The sequence below is a fragment of the Melospiza melodia genome, chromosome 31 (assembly GCF_035770615.1).
Source record: "Melospiza melodia melodia isolate bMelMel2 chromosome 31, bMelMel2.pri, whole genome shotgun sequence".
Classification (NCBI taxonomy): Eukaryota; Metazoa; Chordata; class Aves; order Passeriformes; family Passerellidae; genus Melospiza; species Melospiza melodia.
Genome location: NC_086224.1, coordinates 1300974 through 1320305, shown reverse-complemented (window position 1 = coordinate 1320305; position 19332 = coordinate 1300974). Strand labels below are relative to the sequence as shown.

General features: G+C 53.8%; 1 protein-coding gene across 2 annotated transcripts; it reads left to right on the top strand.

Annotated features, from left to right (window-relative positions):
• Positions 1-796: 796 nt before the first annotated feature.
• MYO1A (myosin IA) lies at positions 797-17295 on the top strand. Of its 2 annotated transcripts, XM_063179376.1 has the most exons (28): positions 797-919; positions 2336-2451; positions 2581-2675; positions 3249-3353; positions 3447-3493; positions 4059-4122; positions 5041-5139; positions 5234-5337; positions 6344-6491; positions 6583-6701; positions 7630-7716; positions 7800-7865; positions 7978-8082; positions 8332-8394; positions 9323-9523; positions 10743-10969; positions 12114-12314; positions 13722-13815; positions 13905-14054; positions 14152-14220; positions 14475-14561; positions 14804-14878; positions 14981-15115; positions 15211-15317; positions 15388-15520; positions 16115-16267; positions 16338-16465; positions 16910-17295. In XM_063179376.1, the coding sequence occupies exons 1-28, from the start codon at positions 797-799 to the stop codon at positions 17031-17033; spliced, it is 3225 nt and encodes a 1074-aa protein (XP_063035446.1). In that variant the 3' UTR covers positions 17034-17295. The 2 variants fall into 2 exon arrangements, with proteins under 2 accessions (XP_063035446.1, XP_063035447.1); XM_063179377.1 differs by lacking the exon at positions 14475-14561.
• The last annotated feature ends 2037 nt before the right edge of the window (positions 17296-19332 follow it).

The following is a 19332-nucleotide window of genomic DNA, read 5'->3' as shown; positions in this document are numbered from 1 at the left end:
TTGGGATCACCTCCCATCACCTTTTTTTTTGCCTCATCTTTCCCCACCTTCTCCTCATTTGTGAACTTTCCCCAGGGCATTGATAAGCGGGGCTGGGTTTACAGCCCTGCGCCCCAGCTGTAAACTGGGGGTGAAGGTCACCCCAGGAACGTGACTGCGCTGTCACAGACAGGTGAGAGATGGGGAGAAGCAGCTCCTGGGGGTCACCTCTTGGGGGGCTTGGGCTCCTCTTCCCCACCCCGGCTTCCCCCTGCCAGGAAGGAGGGAGGAAGTGGAGGCTGAATTAATAATCCTGCCCCAAGAATAGGATCCAGGTGGCCGCGTTTCCTGCCCGGGTCCTGCTTCCCCCCAGCATCCGGCTGCCCCCAGCCCCACCACGGGCTCCTGGGCACCGGGATAGCCCACCAGGTGCCCCCCGTGCTTTTTGTGGGTGTGTGGCTGCCTTGTCCCCCATCCCCAGGGTTGGGGAGAGCAGCTGAGGAGCTGGTGGGATGATGTTTTGGGGAAGGGGCTGCGTGTCTGTGGGTGCTGATCCTCCATCCCCTGTGCTGTGTCCCAGCTGCCCCCAGCCCCACCACGGGCTGCTGGGCACCAGGACACCCCCACCAGATGCCCCCCAAGCCTTTTGTGGGTGTGTGGCTGCCTTGTCCCCCATCCCCAGGGTTGGAGGGAGCAGATAAGATCCCGGACACTGCTGAGGAGCTTGCGGGGCGTTTTGGGGAAGGGGCTGCGTGTTTGTGGGTACAAACCCCCGATCCCCCGTGCTGTGTCCCAGCTGCCCCGGAGCTGCCCGGCCATGGAAGGCTCCTCCTCGATGCTGGATGCCGAGGCTGTGGCGGATCTGGTGCTGCTGGACCCGCTGACAGAGGAGTCGCTGGTCCAGACCCTGCAGGAGCGATTCCGGCGGCGCGACATCTACGTGGGCAGCGGGACCGAGGGGGACAGGGGAGGGGGACAGGGGCTGCTGGGGTGGGAGTGGGGTATGGGGTGTGGGATATGGGATGGGGAATGGGATATGGGATGGGGAATGGGATATGGGATGGGGATTGGCAGGGCTGCAGGGTCTGAGATGGGATATGGAGTATGGGGTGGGGAATGGGAGTATGGGGTATGGGATGGGAAGAGGATATGGGATGGGGTTTGGGAAAAGCTGCAGGGTCTGGGATGGGGTTTGGGAAAAGCTGCAGGGTCTGGGATGGGGATTGGCAGTGCTGCGGGGTCTGGGATATGGGGAATGGGATATGGGATGGGGCTTGGGATAGGGGGTATGGGATATGGGATGGGCATTGGGATAGGGGATATGGGGAATGGGATATGGGATGGGGTTTGGCAGGGCTGCGGGATCTAGGATGGGGAATGGGATATGGGTGTGGGACAAGGGATGGGAATGCGATTTGGGATATGGGATATGGGATGGAGAATGGGATATGGGATATGGAATATGGGATGGTGTTTGGGAAAGCTGCAGGGTCTGGGATGGGGTTTGGGAAAAGCTGCAGGGTCTGGGATGGGGATTGGCAGTGCTGCGGGGTCTGGGATATGGGGAATGGGATATGGGATGGGGCTTGGGATAGGGGGTATGGGATATGGGATGGGCATTGGGATAGGGGATATGGGGAATGGGATATGGGATGGGGTTTGGCAGGGCTGCGGGATCTAGGATGGGGAATGGGATATGGGTGTGGGACAAGGGATGGGAATGCGATTTGGGATATGGGATATGGGATGGAGAATGGGATATGGGATATGGAATATGGGATGGTGTTTGGGAAAGCTGCAGCGTCTGGGATGGGGATGGGGATATGGGTCTGGGATGGGGGTTGGGAAAGCTGCAGGGTCTGGGATGGGGAATGGGATATGGGATGGGGATTAGCAGGGCTGCAGGATCTGGGATGGGGTATGGAGTATGGGGAATGGGATATGGGATGGGAAGAGGTTATAGGGTCTGGGATGGGGATTGGGATATGGGATAGGGATTGGCAGGGCTGCAATGTCTGGGATGGGGAAGGGGATATGGGATATGGGCAATGGGATATGGGATGGAGATAGGGAGGGCTGCCGGGTATGAGATGGGAGCGAGATACGGGGTATGGGATGGGGATTGGGGTGGGGGATGAGATATGGGGTATTGGATGGGAATTGGGAAAGCTGCAGAATCTGGGATGGGGATTGGGATATGGAGTATGGGATGGGAAGGGGATATGGGGTTTGAGGTGGGGATTGGCAGGGCTGCAGGGTCTGGGATGGAGAATGGGGTCTGGGATGAAGACAAGGATCTGGGATGGGGATGAGAAGCACCAGGACCTCCCAGCCCCTAATCCCTGCTGTGCCACAGACCTACATTGGGAATGTGGTGATCTCAGTGAACCCGTACCAGTCCCTGCCCATCTACACCCCGGAGAAGGTGGAGGAATATCGCAACTGCAGCTTCTTCGCCGTGAAACCCCACATGTGAGCGAGCCCTGTGCCAAGGGCATCACTCCAGGGCAATCCCAAGAGAATCCACTTGGGGCAACACCACGGCCACAACAGGGGCGTTTCCAGGTGCTTCCAACCCCTTCCAACCCCTCTTGCCCGCAGCTATGCCATCGCTGACGATGCCTATCGCTCGCTGCGGGACCGGGACAGGGATCAGTGCATCCTCATCACCGGAGAGAGCGGCGCTGGCAAGACAGGTACAGCCAGGGCTGCAGGGGGGCTCAGGGCACTGAGAGGGGCACGGCAGCACCCACCACCCCACCCCAATATCCCCCACTGTCGCAGATATCTTTTTATGAAAATCCTTTCTTAGGATGGGGGGGATGTGGGGAGTGGAGCACAGAGGGAATGGGAATATGGGGGGTGTGGGGGGTGTGGGGATGTGGGGAGATCCTTTCTTAAGATTTTTCCTGCTGAGAGGCCTCAGAAGCAAAATGTAAGCATTGATTATCTGCTGCTGTGGGATGCAACAGGTGGATCTGTGATTGGTCTCATGTGGATGTTTGGAATTAGTGACCACTCACAGCAGAGCGGCTTCTCTCTCTCTGTCAGAGCCACAGACCTTTATTTTCATTCCTTTCTGTTCTTAGCTTAGCTAAGCCTTCTGGGATGAACCTTTTCCTTCTATTCTTTTTAGTATAGTTTTAATGTAATATACATATATCATAAAATAATAAATCAAGCCTTCCGAACATGGAGCCAACATTTTCGTCTCTTCCCTCACCTGCAAACCCCTGTGACCACTGTCACACCCCACCCCTCTCTGGCAGAGGCCAGCAAGCTGGTGATGTCCTACGTGGCGGCCGTGAGCAGCAAAGGGGAGGAGGTGAACAAGGTGAAGGAGCAGCTGCTGCAGTCCAACCCTGTGCTGGAGGGTGAGTGCAGCACATCCTGAGCTCCTCCTCGGGCATCCCAGGGCTTGGGGGTGTCCCTCTGGAGCACATCGTAACCTTCCTCCTCTCCTGCAGCCTTTGGGAACGCTAAAACCGTCCGGAATGACAACTCCTCCCGATTTGTGAGTGAGCTGGGGAGGGGGATTGGACCCTGCTGGGGCTGTGTGGGTTCTGGTGGGGCTGGGAGAACAGAGGGGATGGGAATGGGGATGTGGGGAATGTGGGGATGGGGGGGATGTGGAGATATGGGGATGTGGGGAGTGGAGCACAGAGGGGATGGGGATGTGGGGATGGGGGGATATGAGGGATATGGGGATGGGGGTGTGGAGAATGTGGGGATCAGAATGTGGGGATAGAGATGGGGATGTGGGGATGAGGGGATGTGGGGATATGGGGATGTGGGGAGTGGAGCACAGAGGGGATGGGGATGTGGGGGATGTGGGGATGGGGATGGGGGGATGTGAGGGATATGGGGATATGGGGATGGGGGTGAGGAGAATGTGGGGATCAGAATGTGGGGATAGAGATGGGGATGTGGGGATGTGAGGATGGGGGATATGGGGATGGGAATGTGGGGATGAGGGGATGTGGGGATATGGGGATGGGGGGATGGGGGTGTGGGGATGTGGGTAGTGGAGCTTCCAGTCCCAGCAGGACCCCCCTCCCTGACCCAGCCCCTTCCCCCAGGGCAAGTACATGGACATCGAGTTCGACTTCAAAGGAGAACCCCTGGGAGGGGTCATCAGCAACTGTGAGTACCTACCAAGCATCCCAAGGGGTTCCACTCAACACACCCCAGCGATTGGGAAATCAATTTGTAGAAAATTCTCCGCACCTGACAGAAGGTTCTGTCATCTCTATACAAACCTGGAGATAAAAAATACTGATTTAAGCATACCATAGAATCAGACAGATGTTGTTGAGAGAGAAACAGAACTGAAACCAAATTTCAAAAGGTAGCCTTGCAAAAAAAGGCTGTATGAAGCTTTGCAAAATTCAGAGAATTTTTGGAATACCTTATTTATAATTGGAGTTATGATTATTTATATTTGGAATACATTATTTATATAATAATGAATATATAATAAATAATAAAGAATAAATTTATATAATTATTTATATAATATATTGATTATAATTATTTATATTTGGAATACATTATTTATATAATAATGAATATATAATAAATAATAAATAATAAATTTACATAATTATTTATATAATATATTTGTTATAATTGTTTATATTTGGAATGTATTATTTGTATAATAATAAATATATATTGATAATAAGTGATGTATTTATATAATTATTTACATAATATATATTTTATTTATAATAATTTCTATTTGGAATACATTATTTATATAATAATGAATACATAGTTATAGTAAATAATAAGTAATATGTTTATATAATTATTTATATTATATATTATTTATAATTATTCATATTTTGAATACATTATTTATATAATAATGAATATATAGTTATAGTAAATAATAAGTAATGTATTTATATAATTATTTATATAATATTTCTTTTGTTTACAATTATTTATATTTGGAATGCATTATTTCTATAATAAATTATTAAATTATTCAAGTGTTTATTCTACTCATTATCCAAGCCCCAACATGATTTAACCCACCCCGACCCCTCCCTGCAGACCTGCTGGAGAAATCCCGCATCGTCCGGCACGTGAAGGGCGAGAGGAACTTCCACATCTTCTACCAGCTCCTGGCTGGGGCTTCACCACAGCTGCTCCGTAGGTCCAGACCCACAATGTGGAGGGACTTGGAGGTGGAACAGGAGCTGGGGAGGACCAGGGCTGAACTTCCACCTCCTCTCCCCTCCACCAGAGCAGCTGAAGCTGCGCCAGGACTGTGGGCACTACGGGTACCTGGACCGGGAGGGCTCCAGCCTGCCTGGCATGGATGATGCAGCCAACTTCCACGCTATGCAGGTACCCACGGGAAGATAGAACCTCCCCCAAAAAAATCCTGCAGCCCATCTGTGCTGGTTTAGGGCAAATTTCGGAGAAAACCTTCAAAAGGGGCCCCTCCAGAAAGCAAACACACACAGCCCCTCTGCCCAACCAGTTTGGGGAAGATTCGTTAGAGAGAAGTGGAAAGAACCTGTTTATTTAACAGGCAAAACACCCCCCAGCACACAAAATGAACAATATTGGATGACGCTACTCTGAAAAAGATGACGAATTCAGGAAGTCTCTCTTGGGGGTGATTGCGCTGTTATCAGTCCCTCCGGTGCTGGGGCAGCTGCTGCAGCCACAGGCTGCAAACTCTCGGTGTTTCCCAGGTCCCAGTCTGAAGCAGGTTCAAGTTGGTCCAAAACAGGGAAAGGGAAACAGTCCAGGGAAAATTTGGACTGCTTAGTTAAACTAACGAATTGAGCAGAAGCAAAAAGCAGGAGTGAAGTGAAAAGCAAAGCAAAAAGCAAAAAGCAGCACCATGCACTGCCCTGTCTCTGTGTCCCACCAGCCGTGGGGGAACAGGCTGATAACAAAACCAAAACCAAAACAAAACATTCACCCTTCAGAGCCTGTCTTGAAGGCACAGAACAGAAAATCCAGCATAAACAGAACACAGGAATGGGGATACAAGCATCATAACATCACCCTAGGACACCTGTGTGTGTCCCACTAGTTGTGGGGGAGCAGGCTGATAGCAAAACCAAAACAAAACACCCTTCAGAGCCAGTCTTGAAGGCACAAAACATGAAATCCAGCATGAACAGAACAGAGGAATGGGGATACAAGCATCATAACATTACCCTAGGACACCTCTCCTTGGGGGAGCAGGCTGATAACAGAACCAAAACAAAACATTCACTCTGAAGAGTGAAGGCGCAGAACATAAAATCCAGCATAAACAGAACAGAGGAATGGGGATACAAGCATCCTATCACCCTAGGACACCTCCCCATCCCCTGATCTTTGTGTCCATCCCCAGGATGCCATGAGGATCATCGGCTTCTCGCCCACGGAGGTGACAGAGCTGCTGCAGGTGACGGCCGTGGTGCTCAAACTGGGCAACGTCCAGCTGAGCAGCAGCTTCCAGGCCAGCGGGATGGAGGCCTGCAGCATCAGCGAGCCCCAGGGTAGGGAAGAGGGATAAGGGTGGGGATATTGGGGTGGGGGAGACCCCCTCAGCCCCTCCTGGGCTCTGGGAAATGCTGTGTCCTCACGCAGAGCTGCATGAGATCTGCGAGCTGATCGGGCTGGACCCCGGCACGCTGGAGAGGGCGTTGTGCTCCCGCACGGTGAAGGCGCGGGATGAGGCGGTGCTCACCACCCTCACTGTGCCCCAGGTGAGCAGCACCACCCCCAGTTGTGGGGCTTGTGATATCTCAGGGCTTCAGCTGGTCAGGGTTACCCCAAAATACGCTAGAGAGTCTCTTTTCCCAGCCCGGTGCTTGAAGGAGTCAGAGCTCTTCAGTTCTTGGTCTCAAGGTTGTTTATTATATCTTATTTATAAAATTCTTTCTTTTGTCCAGCTGAGGTTTGCTTAGTAAGACAGTGAGAGGCACTCTGCCCACCTTTTTATACTAAAAACTACATGTACAATATTTACAATTACTTCTCAATGCCTATCACCTATGTTAGACACTGAGCTTCTACTCTAAACCAATCTAAAAGTGCCAACATCACAGCAGAAGATGGAGGCTAAGAAGAAGGACAGGACATGCCCAGATTTCTCCATCTTGCCTCCTGAACCCCCATTCTAAATCCCCAAAATTCTACATTTTCACCCCGTGATTAATTCACTATCATTCTACTCAAACTCTTGTGGCTTGTAACTCCTCACACAAAGCTGGTGATTGTTTCCAGCCCTTGGGGTGGTGGTAGTTTTTTATACTAAAAACTACCTGTACTTTATTTACAATAATTTTCCAATACCTATCACCTATGTTAGGCAATGAGCTTCTACTCTAAACCAATCTAAAAGTGCCACCATCACGGCAGAAGGTGGAGGCCAAGGAGAAGAAGGAGAAAGGCAGGACAAGCCCAGATTTCTCCATCTTGCCTCTTGAACCCCCATTCTAAATCCCCAAAATTCTACATTTTCAGACCCTGATCGCCTGGCTCAGAGTCGAAATTGCGCATGGCTTTTTCCAAATTTATACTTTGACAATTTAGTAGATGCCCTTAATTATTAAATTGGATGATACATTTAGAACAGGCTGGTGCCTGGCAGCCCACCATGAGCCAGGACCAACCCCTCTCCCCTCTCCCCAGGGTTACTACGGCCGGGACGCGCTGGCCAAGAACATCTACAGCCGCCTCTTTGACTGGCTGGTGAAGAGGATCAATGCCAGCATCCAGGTGAGATCCAGAGGATCCTGGAGCCCCAGAAAGAACCTGGACCCCCACCCCAAACGGGGCTCAACACTTCATTATGTCCCCAGGTGAAGTCGGACAAGCAGAGGAAGGTGATGGGCGTCCTGGACATTTACGGCTTTGAGATCTTCCAGGTGAGTGAAGGATGCACCAAACCCCATTCAGGAGGTTGGGAACAGCATTTGAGACACAGGGCAGGGCTGGGAGCTCAGAAAGCAGTTGCCATAAAGGATCCTTCTCCCTCAGGACAACGGCTTTGAGCAGTTCATCATCAACTACTGCAACGAGAAGCTGCAGCAGATCTTCATCCTGATGACGCTGAAGGAGGAGCAGGAGGAATACGTGCGAGAGGTACCTCCAGCCCTTCCCAGAGCACGGCCCCGAGGAGTTTCAGCCTCCCTGGGATGGGGAAGTGCTGGAGACGGCTCTGCTGCACTTCCCTGCCTCTCCCTGCTCCCTGCTGAGAGCGCATTCAATGGCAGGAAGGGATTTGGGATCCTCAGTCCCGTGGCCGGACGTCCGGTTCCTGCCCCACACCGGCTGTGGTGTCCGTGGGGCAGGGTCTGGTTATTCCTGTGTCTGACCCACATCTCCTCTCAGGGCATCCAGTGGACCCCAGTGGAGTTTTTTGACAACAGCATCATCTGCAACTTGATTGAGAACGTGAGTTGTCCACTCGGTGCTGGGATCTTGGGGTTCCAGCTCCTCCCACAGCCCAAACTGGGATCCACTGGGGCTGGTTTAATTAAAATAATTAAATTTAATTAAATTTAAATTAATCCCCCAAACTGGGATTAATTTGGGCTGGTTTGGGGTGACACCTTGATTGAGAACGTGAGTTGCCCACCCAGTGCTGAGATCTTGGGGTTCCAGCTCCCACCACAGCCCAAACTGGGATTCTTGATTGAAAATGTGAGTTGTCCACTCAGTGCTGGGATCTTGGGGTTCCAGCTCCTCCCACAGCCCAAACTGGGATCCACTGGGGCTGCTTTAATTTAAATGTAATTAAATTTAATTACATTTTAATTAATCCCCCAAACTGGGATTAATTTGGGCTGGTTTGGGGTGACACCTTGATTGAAAACATGAGTTGTCCACCCAGTGCTGAGATCTTGGGGTTCCAGCTCCCACCACAGCCCAAACTGGGATTCTTGATTGAAAATGTGAGTTGTCCACTCAGTGCTGGGATCTTGGGGTTCCAGCTCCTCCCACAGCCCAAACTGGGATCCACTGGGGCTGCTTTAATTTAAATGTAATTAAATTTAATTACATTTAATTACATTTTAATTAATCCCCCAAACTGGGATTAATTTGGGCTGGTTTGGGGTGACACCTTGATTGAGAACGTGAGTTGCCCACCCAGTGCTGGAATTTTGGGGTTCCAGTTCCCACCACAGTCCAAAGTGGGATTTACTGGGGCTGGTTTGGGTGACACCTTGGGGTTTGGGGTGACACCTTGACTGAGAACATGAGTTGCCCACCCAATGCTGGGATCTTGGGGTTCCAGCTCCCCTCCACAGCCCAAACTGGGATTAATTTGGGCTGGTTTGTGGTGACACCATCCATCATGGTGACACCACCCATCGCACAGAACACCACGGGGATCCTGGCCATGCTGGATGAGGAGTGCCTGAGGCCCGGCGTGGTCAACGAGGACACGTTCCTCACCAAACTCAACCAGCTCCTGGCCACACACAAGCACTACGAGAGCAAGGAGACGCAGAACGCCCGGCGTGTCACCGACGCCAGCCTGCCGCCGCGCTGCTTCCGCATCCACCACTACGCCGGCAAGGTCTGGCTGTGCCTGATCCTCTGCCCTGGGCCACACTCCTCTTCCCAGAGCCCTGATCCTCTTCCCAGAGCCCTGATCCTCATCCCAGAGCCCTGATCCTCTTCCCAGCACCCTGATCCTCTTCCCAGCACCCTGATCCTCTTCCCAGTGCCACACTTCTCTTCCCAGTGCCCCAATCCTCTTCCCAGCTCCACACTCCTTTTTCCAGTGCTCCAAGCACCCTGATCCTCTTCCCAGTACTCCAATCCTCAGGACCCTGATTCTTTTCCCAGTATGACAATCCTCTTCCCAGAACTCTGATCCTCTTCCCAGCACCCCAATCCTCTTCCCAGCTCCACGCTCCTTTTCCCAGTGCTCCAAGCACTGTGATCCTCTTCCCAGTACTCCAATGCTCTTCTCAGGACCCTGATTATTTTCCCAGTATGACAATCCTCTTCCCAGAACTCTGATCCTCTTCCCAGCACCCCAATCCTCTTCCCTGTACCTTGATCCTCTTCCCAGAACCCTGATCCTCTTCCCAGTGCCACACTCCTCATCCCAGAGCCCTGATGCTTTTCCCAGAACCCTGATCCTCTTCCCAGTGCCACACTCCTCATCCCAGAGCCCTGATGCTTTTCCCAGAACCCTGATCCTCTTCCCAGTGCTCCAGTCCTCTTCCCAGCACCCCAGTTCTCATCCCAGCACCTTGGTCCTCTTCACAATGCCCCAGTTCTCCTTCCAGGGCCCTGGTCCTCTACCCAGCATCCCAGACCTTTTCTCAGTGCCCCAATCCTCTTCCCAGAATCCCAAATCTTTTCTCAGTGCCCCGGTCCTCTTCCCAGTGCCCTGGTCCTCTTCCCAGCACCCCAGTCCTCTTCCCAGCATCCCAAATCTTTTCTCAGTGCCCCAGTCCTCTTCCTAGTGCCCTGGTTCTCTTCCCAGCATCCCAGACCTTTTCTCAGTGCTCCGATCCTCTTCCCAGCACCCCAAATCTTTTCCCAGTGCCCTGGTTCTCTTCCCAGCATCCCAGACCTTTTCTCAGTGGCCCAATCTTCTTCCAGGCACCCCAATCCTCTTCTCAGCACCCCAATTCTCTTCCCAGCACCTTGCTCCTCTTCCCAGTGCCTCAGTTCCCCATCCCAGCCTCACACAGTAGATGTGGGAGGATGTGCACTGGACTGGGAGCAGGCTGGAGGTGCCCCCCTCCCTGCCCAGCTGCTGACCCCACCACCCTCCCCAGGTGACCTACAACGTGACGGGCTTCATCGAGAAGAACAACGACCTCCTCTTCCGTGACCTCTCTCAGGCCATGTGGGCGGCCCAGCACGCTCTGCTGCGCTCGCTCTTCCCCGAGGGGGACCCCCAAAAAGTCTCCCTCAAGCTGCCCCCCACTGCAGGCTTCCAGTTCAAGTCATCCGTGGCGATGCTGATGAAGAACCTCTACTCTAAAAACCCCAACTACATCAGGTACCGGCCCCTGTGGTGTTTTCAGAGTTTCCCAGATGGAGGAGGAGTGGTTGAATTTGATTGCATGTTCTTAGGAGGCTAATTTATTATTTTATATTAATGTAATATAATATATAATATATAATATATAATATATAATATATAATATATAATATATAATATATAATATATAATATATAATATATAATATATAATATATAATATATATGCCAGGGGGATCTCTGACTAGTGAGGCAGTGAAATTTTCTGAATACACTGAATATTATATTATATTATATTATATTATATTATATTATATTATATTATATTATATTATATATCATATCATATCATATCATATCATATCATATCATATCATATCATATCATATCATATCATACTATATATTATTATACTATATTATATTATGCTATACTAAAACTATATTGTACTAGTAGTATTTATCATCCTTGATTCACTACAGTCAAAGACAACCATTACAACAATTTCCTGGAGCCTATTTGTGAAGGCAAAGATATTTATGAGATTTTTATTAAGATTTTGGAGTGGGTCCTCAGTGGTTGATATTCTGTCTGCTGATCAATGTATCTCTGTCAGTGTCAGGGTTGCATTGACTTTGAATCTTCATATTTGAGTAATTTTTAAAAGAAAATGAGAGAATATGACACAGACATTGAGAATACTGAGTTGTAAGAATTGAGAAAGGATACAGGCAGAAGGTTTAACAAGATAATAATGAAAAGATGGTGACTTCTTCCAGAGTCCTGACACAGCTGATGGTGATTGGTCATTAAGTAAAAACAATTTACATGAAATTAATCAAACAATGACCAGTTGGTAAGCAATCTCCAACCCACATTGCAGAGCAGCGAAACACAGGAGAAGCAAATCAGATAATTACGGTTTTCATTTTTCTCTGAGGCTTCTCAGCTTCCCAGCAGAAGAAACCCTGGCAAAGGAATTCCAGAGCAGCAAAACACAGGAGAAGCAAATCAGATAATTACAGTTTTCATTTTTCTCTGAGGCTTCTCAGCTTCCCAGGAGAAGAAATCCTGGCGAAGGGATTTTTCAGAAAATACGACCATGGCAAAGAGACCCCTGGGGATGACTCTGGCACCCCCAAACCACCAACTGTGCTCTGCAGGTGCATCAAACCCAACGACACCAAGTCAGCCATGGTGTTCACGCCGGAGCTGGTGCTGGCCCAGGTGCGCTACCTGGGGCTGCTGGAGAACGTGCGGGTGCGGCGGGCGGGCTACGCCTTCCGCCAGCTCTACGGGCCCTTCCTGCAGCGCTACAAGATGCTCAACGCCCAAACGTGGCCCCGTTGGGACCGTGGGGACAGGTAAGGGGGCTGGCACACCCTGGGAGGGTCAGGGGGCTGCCAAGGGGGCTCTGGCCAATGAGACAGCGAAATTTTCTGGATACATTGGAATTTCCCATTTTGATTTAGGTGAAATGTACATTTTTGAGTTGAGTCTGTGGTTAGAGAACATAGCTATTGAGCCCGCCAGGAAAAACCTAGGCTCAGAGAAACTACTTCAGTGAAAGACAGAGATAAGGGGAGACAGAAGGTGATAGAGAAGGACAGAGAGGTTGACCTAGGCTCAGAGAAACTGCTTCAGGGAAGGACAGAGATAAGGGGAGGGGGACAGAAGGTGATAGAGAAAGACAGACAGACTGCTGTGAGAGCAGGTCAACCTGACCTAAGAATTCTTTCTGATAAAGAAGAACTAGCAGCAAATGTCACGTGAAATTTGTAAAAAGTTTCAAAATTCATAAAAATGAATATGTATGAACCTGTGACAGTGTTCACAGGGGTCTTAGGATGAGGGAAGAGACGAGAATCTGACTCCATGTTTCAGAAGGCTGATTTATTATTTTATCATATATCTTACATTCAAACTATACTAAAAGAATAGAAGAAAGGGTTTCATCAGAAGGCTGGCTAAGAATAGAATAAGAAATAATGATAACAAAGGTTTGTGGCTCGTCTGTCTGTCTGAGCCAGCTGACTGTGATTGGCCATAAATTACAAACATCCAACATGGGCCAATCAAATATCCACCTGTTGCATTCCAAAGCAGCAGATAATCAATGTTTGCATTTTGTTCCTGAGGCCTCTCAGCTTCTCAGGAGGAAAAGTTCTAAGGAAAAGATTTTTCATAAAAGATGTCTGTGACAAACCTGACCTAAGAATTCTTTCTGATAAAGAAGAACTAGCAGCAAATGTCACGTGAAATTCTTAAAAATGAATATGCATGAACCTATTGTGAAGTTGTATGCGTATGTGTCTGAGAGGGGGAAAAAAAGGGACCTGAAGTTCCCAGAAGGATAAAAAGGGACCTGAAGCCACCAGAAGTACACATGTCATTTTAAAAGAACGATTCGCACATGCGTGTTATAAACATACCGGCTTTACAACTTTCACAAAAGTTGTGGAGTTTTGATTATCTCTGCCAAACGCAGGTACCAGCACCGTTGTGCCCATCTTGTCCCTTTCACAACCTATTGTGAAATTGTATGCGTATGTATTTGAGAAGGAGATAAAAAGGGACGTGAAGTCCCCAGAAGTACGCGTGTCATTTTAACAGAACCATTCCCACATGCATCCAGCGCTGTAATGAACATACCGGCTTTACAACTTCCACGAAAGTTGTGGAGTTTTGATTATCTCCGTGAAACTTCACAAAAGTTGTAGAGTTTTGATTATCTCCACAAAACACCAACCCCCAACTGTGCCCTGATGCAGGGAGGGCACCGAGGTGCTGCTGGCAGGTCTGCAGTTCCCCGCTGAGGAGCTGGCGTTCGGTCACACCAAAATCTTCATCCGCTCGCCGCGCACTGTGAGTTTGGGAATGGGGGAGTTCAGAGGGATCTAAACTCATGCTGGGAGGTCCTGGGGCTGCTCACTGCTTGCCACGGTTGTGCCCAGCTCTTCGACCTGGAGCGGCGGCGCCAGGAGCGCGTGGCCGAGCTCGCCACCCTCATCCAGAAGATGTTCCGGGGCTGGCGGTGCCGGACCCAGTACCAGCTGATGCGCAAGAGCCAGATCCTCATCTCTGCCTGGTTCCGTGGCCACAGGGTGAGGATAGGGCAGGTCCTGGCCGTGCTTCCCCTGCCCATCCCTCTCCTCCTGGCTCTCCAAGCTCACCCCACTCACCCCCTTTGTTTCCCCACAGCAAAAGAACAGATACAAGCAGATGAAGCGTTCAGCACTGATCCTCCAGGCTTATGCACGGGGCTGGAAGGTGAGAGCTGGGCAGCCCCAGGGCCACCATGGGGCTGGCCTGGTGTGGGGGAGCAGGGTGGGTGGGCACAGGGGCTCTGCGTGCCCCCACGGTGGCACCAGGAGCTCCGTGCGTCCCACGGTGGGACCAGATTCACCCTCATCTCCTCTCCCCGTCTTTCCTCCTTCTCTCCTGCCTCTCTCCCGCCTCTCCCTCGCTCTCCATGTCTGTGTTGGTGTCTCCCCCTGGGGCTCCCTGGGCTCTCACCCCCGCAGTCTCGCCGGCTCCTCCGGGAGCTGAAGTCCCAGTGCCGACGCCACGCGGCCGCCACCACCATCGCTGCTCACTGGAGAGGGTACCAGGTAACGGGGCCCCGCGCCCTCAGGCCGCTCTGTCCTGCTGTCCATGCCGTCTGTCTGTCTGCCCACCCTGTCGGGCTGGAGACTCTGTCCTCTCCACTGGGGCCAAACAGGGATGGGGGGTGTGGGGGACATGGGGGATATAGGAGATGTGAGCAATGTGGGGGACAGGGGGGACATGGGGGACCCTTTGTGGGGCTGGTGGCGATGTCCTGGTGTCCTCACCGCTGGCGCTGTCCCCACAGGCACGCAAGACCTACAGGAAATATTTCCGTTCCAGCGCCAGCACCTGCCTGGCCAACTTCATCTACCGGCGCCTGGTGAGTGGGGCTGGGGCAGAGGGGGCCACGCTGCCAACCCAGCCCCCTGCCCTGCTGGATGCCCCTGCCCTCCCCTGACCCCTGCCACGTTGTCACCCCCAGGTGCAGAAGTACCTGGTGGGGCTGGCAAAGAACCTCCCGCCGCTGTCGGTGACCGACCGGACCTGGCCCCCGGCGCCCTACAGGTTCCTGGATAACACCAACCAGGAGCTGAAGAACATCTTCTACCACTGGAAGGTGGGAGATGGGGAGAATTCCAGGTGGGGTTTGGGCGTGCCAGCTCACCTGAGAGAGGTCTTTGGTGGCATCAAATCATCCCCTTCCCTCGGCAGTGCAAGAAGTACCGCGACCAGCTGTCGGCGTCGCGGCGGGCGCAGCTGCAGGCCAGGCTCTGCGCCAGCGAGCTCTTCAAGGACAAGAAGACCCTCTACCCCAAAAGGTGCCAGGGCAGGGGGCTGGGGGGTGCAGGGGGGCTCGGGGCAGTGATGCTGAAATGGCCTCGTCCCCAGCCTGCAGCAGCCGTTCCGCGGGGAGTACCTGGGGCTGAAGCAGAACCCCAAGTACCAGAAGCTGCACGCGGTGGCCAAGGACAAGCTGGTGATGGCGGACAGCGTGAGGAAGGTGAACAGGGCCAGTGGGAAGGTGAGAGCTGCTTTGGGGCTGTGCCCTGGGCACTGGGAGGGCACACGGGGACACCGTGACCCCCTGCTCTGACCCACTGCCTACCCTGACACCCTGCCCATGCTGTCCATCTGCTCATGCTGACCCCCTGAACATGGTGACCCCCTGATCGTGGTGGCCCTCTGTCCACAATGATCCCCTGCCCACACTGACCCCCAGCTCTGACCACCTGCTCTTGGTGACCACCTACCCATGCTGACCCCCTGCTCTTGGTGACCCCCTGTCCACAATGACCCCCTGCCCACGCTGACCCCCAGTTCTTGGTGACCCCCTGCCCATGCTGACCTCCTGCTCTTGGTGACCCCCTTCCCACATTGACCCCCTGCCCATGCTGACCCCCCTGCCCACAATGACCACCTGCTCTTGGTGACCCCCTGCCCACTCTGACCCCCTGCCCACACTGACTCCCTGCCCACGCTGACCCCCCTGCCCATGCTGACCCCCCTGCCCACACTGACCCCCTGCCCATCTGACCCCCTGCCCACACTGACCCCCCTTTCCACACTGACCCCCTGCCCACTCTGACCCCCTGCCCACGCTGACCCCCCCCCACAGACAGTGCCACGCCTGCTGCTCCTCACCACCGAGCACCTGGTCCTGGCTGACCCCAAGGCTGCCCAGCCCAAGACCGTGCTCAGCCTCAGTGACATCCGCGGGGTCTCCGTCACCCGCTTCTCCGACGGCTTCCTGGCCCTGCACCTCAAGGAGGTACCTGGGGAGGGGGGTCCTGGGGGCTCAGAGGGTCCCCAGCGGGGCTGACCCCCTGTTTGCCCCACAGGTCTCCACAGTGGGGGCCAAGGGTGACTTCCTTCTGGTCAGTGACCACCTCATCGAGCTGGTGACTCGCCTGTACCAGACCTTCGAGGCCACCACGGGGCAGGCGCTGCCCCTGCACATCACTGACAGGTGTGGGCGTGGCTTTGGTGGGCGTGGTTACAGTGGGTGTGGTCACGATGGGTGGGGTCTGAAGGGCAGGACTACAATGGGTGGGGCAGGACAGGGCTGGGCGCACAGAGGGCGTGGCTTCAGTGGGTGGAGCTAACTTGGGTGGGACCAGAAGGGTGGGGTTGATGTGGGTGTGGGCACTGGAGGGTGGGGCTAATGTGGGTGTGGTCACTGGAGGGTGGGGCTGCAATGGGTGGGGTTATTGTGGGTGGGACAGGGTGGTGCTCAGGGTGGGATTGAGGTAGGTGGAGCCTCCAAGGGTGGGGCACCATGTGAGTGACCTGATTGGCTGCAGCAGGAAGCTGCTGAGGAGGAGGTGTTACCAAGGCAGCTCATTGGGCAATGATGAGATGGGTGTGGACGTGTCCCCCTCCCACCTCTCCATCCTGACTCCTCCCCTCCCAGGTTCTCCACACGCTTCCCGAAGGGCGACGTGTCCATCACCGTGGTGGAGTCCCCCAAGGCCAGCACCAACGGCCCCGTCTGCAAGAAAAAGGGCAGCAACAAGATGGAGGTCCTGGTGTACTGAGGGGACCCTCACAGGACCCCCACCCTCACACTGACACCCCCCTTGTGTCATCCATCCCCCACCCCTGTGAGTGCTGGCAGCACCCGGGCACAGCTCCAAACTCATTAAAAGGATGCCGAGGCGTCGGTGCCAGGGTGGTGTCACCTCATTTTGGGGTGGGACCTCAGGGGACAATGCCCAAGCTGTGGGGGGCACAGCCCAGCCTGGTGATGCAGCCCCTCATGCTGGCCCCCCGCTTTCCTGACTTTTCCTGATGCCTGATTGCAGCCAGCGCTCAGCTTGTGGTGATTGGAGAGGCTCCAAATTGTGGCCACTTTTCCCATCAAGTGGCTCACAGGCTCACGCTGCCTCAGAGGCAATTTCTTGGCAGCCGTGGGTGGCTGCATGTGAGGTCCCTGTCATACTCCTGCCTGCTCTGGATGTCCCTGTGCCCCTGCCCAGGGTCCCCCCACCCTGCTACAGGACACCCTGGCTGGGTGCTGGAGCTGCATTTAGGGACCAGGAACATGGAGAATGGAATAGAGGGAAGTAATGCACAGCCCCAGTGATGCTGCAGGACCCGCAGGACCTCCATCAGTTCTGCACCCCCCAGGACGCCCATCAGGACCCCCATCAGGACCCCCATCAGTCCTGCAGTGCCCAGGACTCTCTGGACCCCCACCAATCCTGCAGCTCTCAGGATCTGTGGGACCCTTCCAGTCCCCCAGCCCCCAGAACCCTCAGGACCCCATCAGCCCTGCAGCCCCCAGGTCCTTCAGAGGCTCCATCAGCACTACAACCCCCCAGACCTGCAGACCCCCTGTCAGTCCCCCAGCCCCCAGAACCGTCAGGACCCCATCAGCCCTGCAGCCCCCACGTTCTTCAGGAGCTCCATCAGGCCTTCAACCCCCCAGGATCCATGGGACCCCCCCCCAGAACCCTCCAGCCTCCTGAACCCTCAGGACTCCCACCACTCCTGCAGCCCCCAGGTCCTTCAGGACCTCCATCAGTCCTTCAACCCCCCAGGATCCATGGGACACCCCCCCAGCCCCCAGAACCCTCCAGATCCCCATCAATCCTCCAGTTCCCCTGAACCCTCAGGACTGCCACCACTCCTGCAGCCCCCAGAACCCCACATCCTTCACGACAGGGTCTCCCCCCCTCTTCTGCCTTTCCCCCCCTGCACTCATCAAGCTCTTGACGAGGGTTTTTATCCTGTCCCCACACATCACCCGCGTTACCTCGGGGAGCTGCCAACTCCCCGTCACGTCACCATCAGCGCCAGCTCCCAGGTGGGCCCTGGAGCAGCTCCTGCACGTTGGCGGGGCACGTGCGTGCGCACGGTGGTGGCACTTTTGGTGGCCTGGCCGTGTCCCAGCACCGAGGGCTCCCCCGCTCTGTCACGTCCCAGCACCAGGGACCTTCCCCCTCGCCGTAAACAAGCCCGGGGCAGCGCGGCTCTTCACAGCTGCGTCGCACTTGGCATCTCACAAGTAGGTGTTATTAATTAATTAGGCCGTCTCTGGCCAGGCTCCGATTTAATTAACGTTGCCGGCGCTGCAGATGCTGCCCTGCCCCGGGCTGTGTTGCCACGTGAGTTGTTTTCCCGAGGGGCTGCCGCAGCCACCGGAGCAGTCACCGCTGCCTGTTGATCGGCATGGAGTCCTTGGATGTCATTTTTGGCCCAGTCCTTCCCTCTTTCCTGCTTTTCCCCCAAATTTTCCTCCCCATCTTCCACGTTGGCACGTCGTGGCATGAGAGTGGGCAGGCCGGGCGTGCTGCAATGGGGCAGGGTGTGAGTGTGCGGGCACACCTGTGCTCGTGTGTGCAGATGAACACGTGTGTGGGAGCCTGGTCAATCCCCTTTCACCCCCGAGACCCCCAAATCCTGTCTGCACCACCCCGAATCTGACCGGGACCACTCCTCCACGCGTGTCCCCACATGTGCCAACAGACACATGGTGACATCCCCACAATGAGGGGCCGGGGGCTGCGTGGGCATGCTCATGGTGGGCACGGTGCCCATGTGCTGACCCCTCATCCCGTGGTTCCTGTGTGGGCACAGTGCCCATGTGCTGACTCCCCACCCCAGGGTGGGCATGGTGCCCATCTGCTGATGCCCGCAACGAGGGGCTGGGGGCTGCATGGGCGCAGTGCCCATGTGCTGACCCCTCACCCTGGGGTGCCTGCGTGGGCATGGTGCCCACCTCCCCACCCTGTGGAGATCTTTGTGGACAGTTGGTTTGCCGAGAAAGGTCACGTCTTAAGCTGGAAGGGGACAAGTTTAGGAGTCAGCAGTCAGTGTCCAATGACAGGCAAG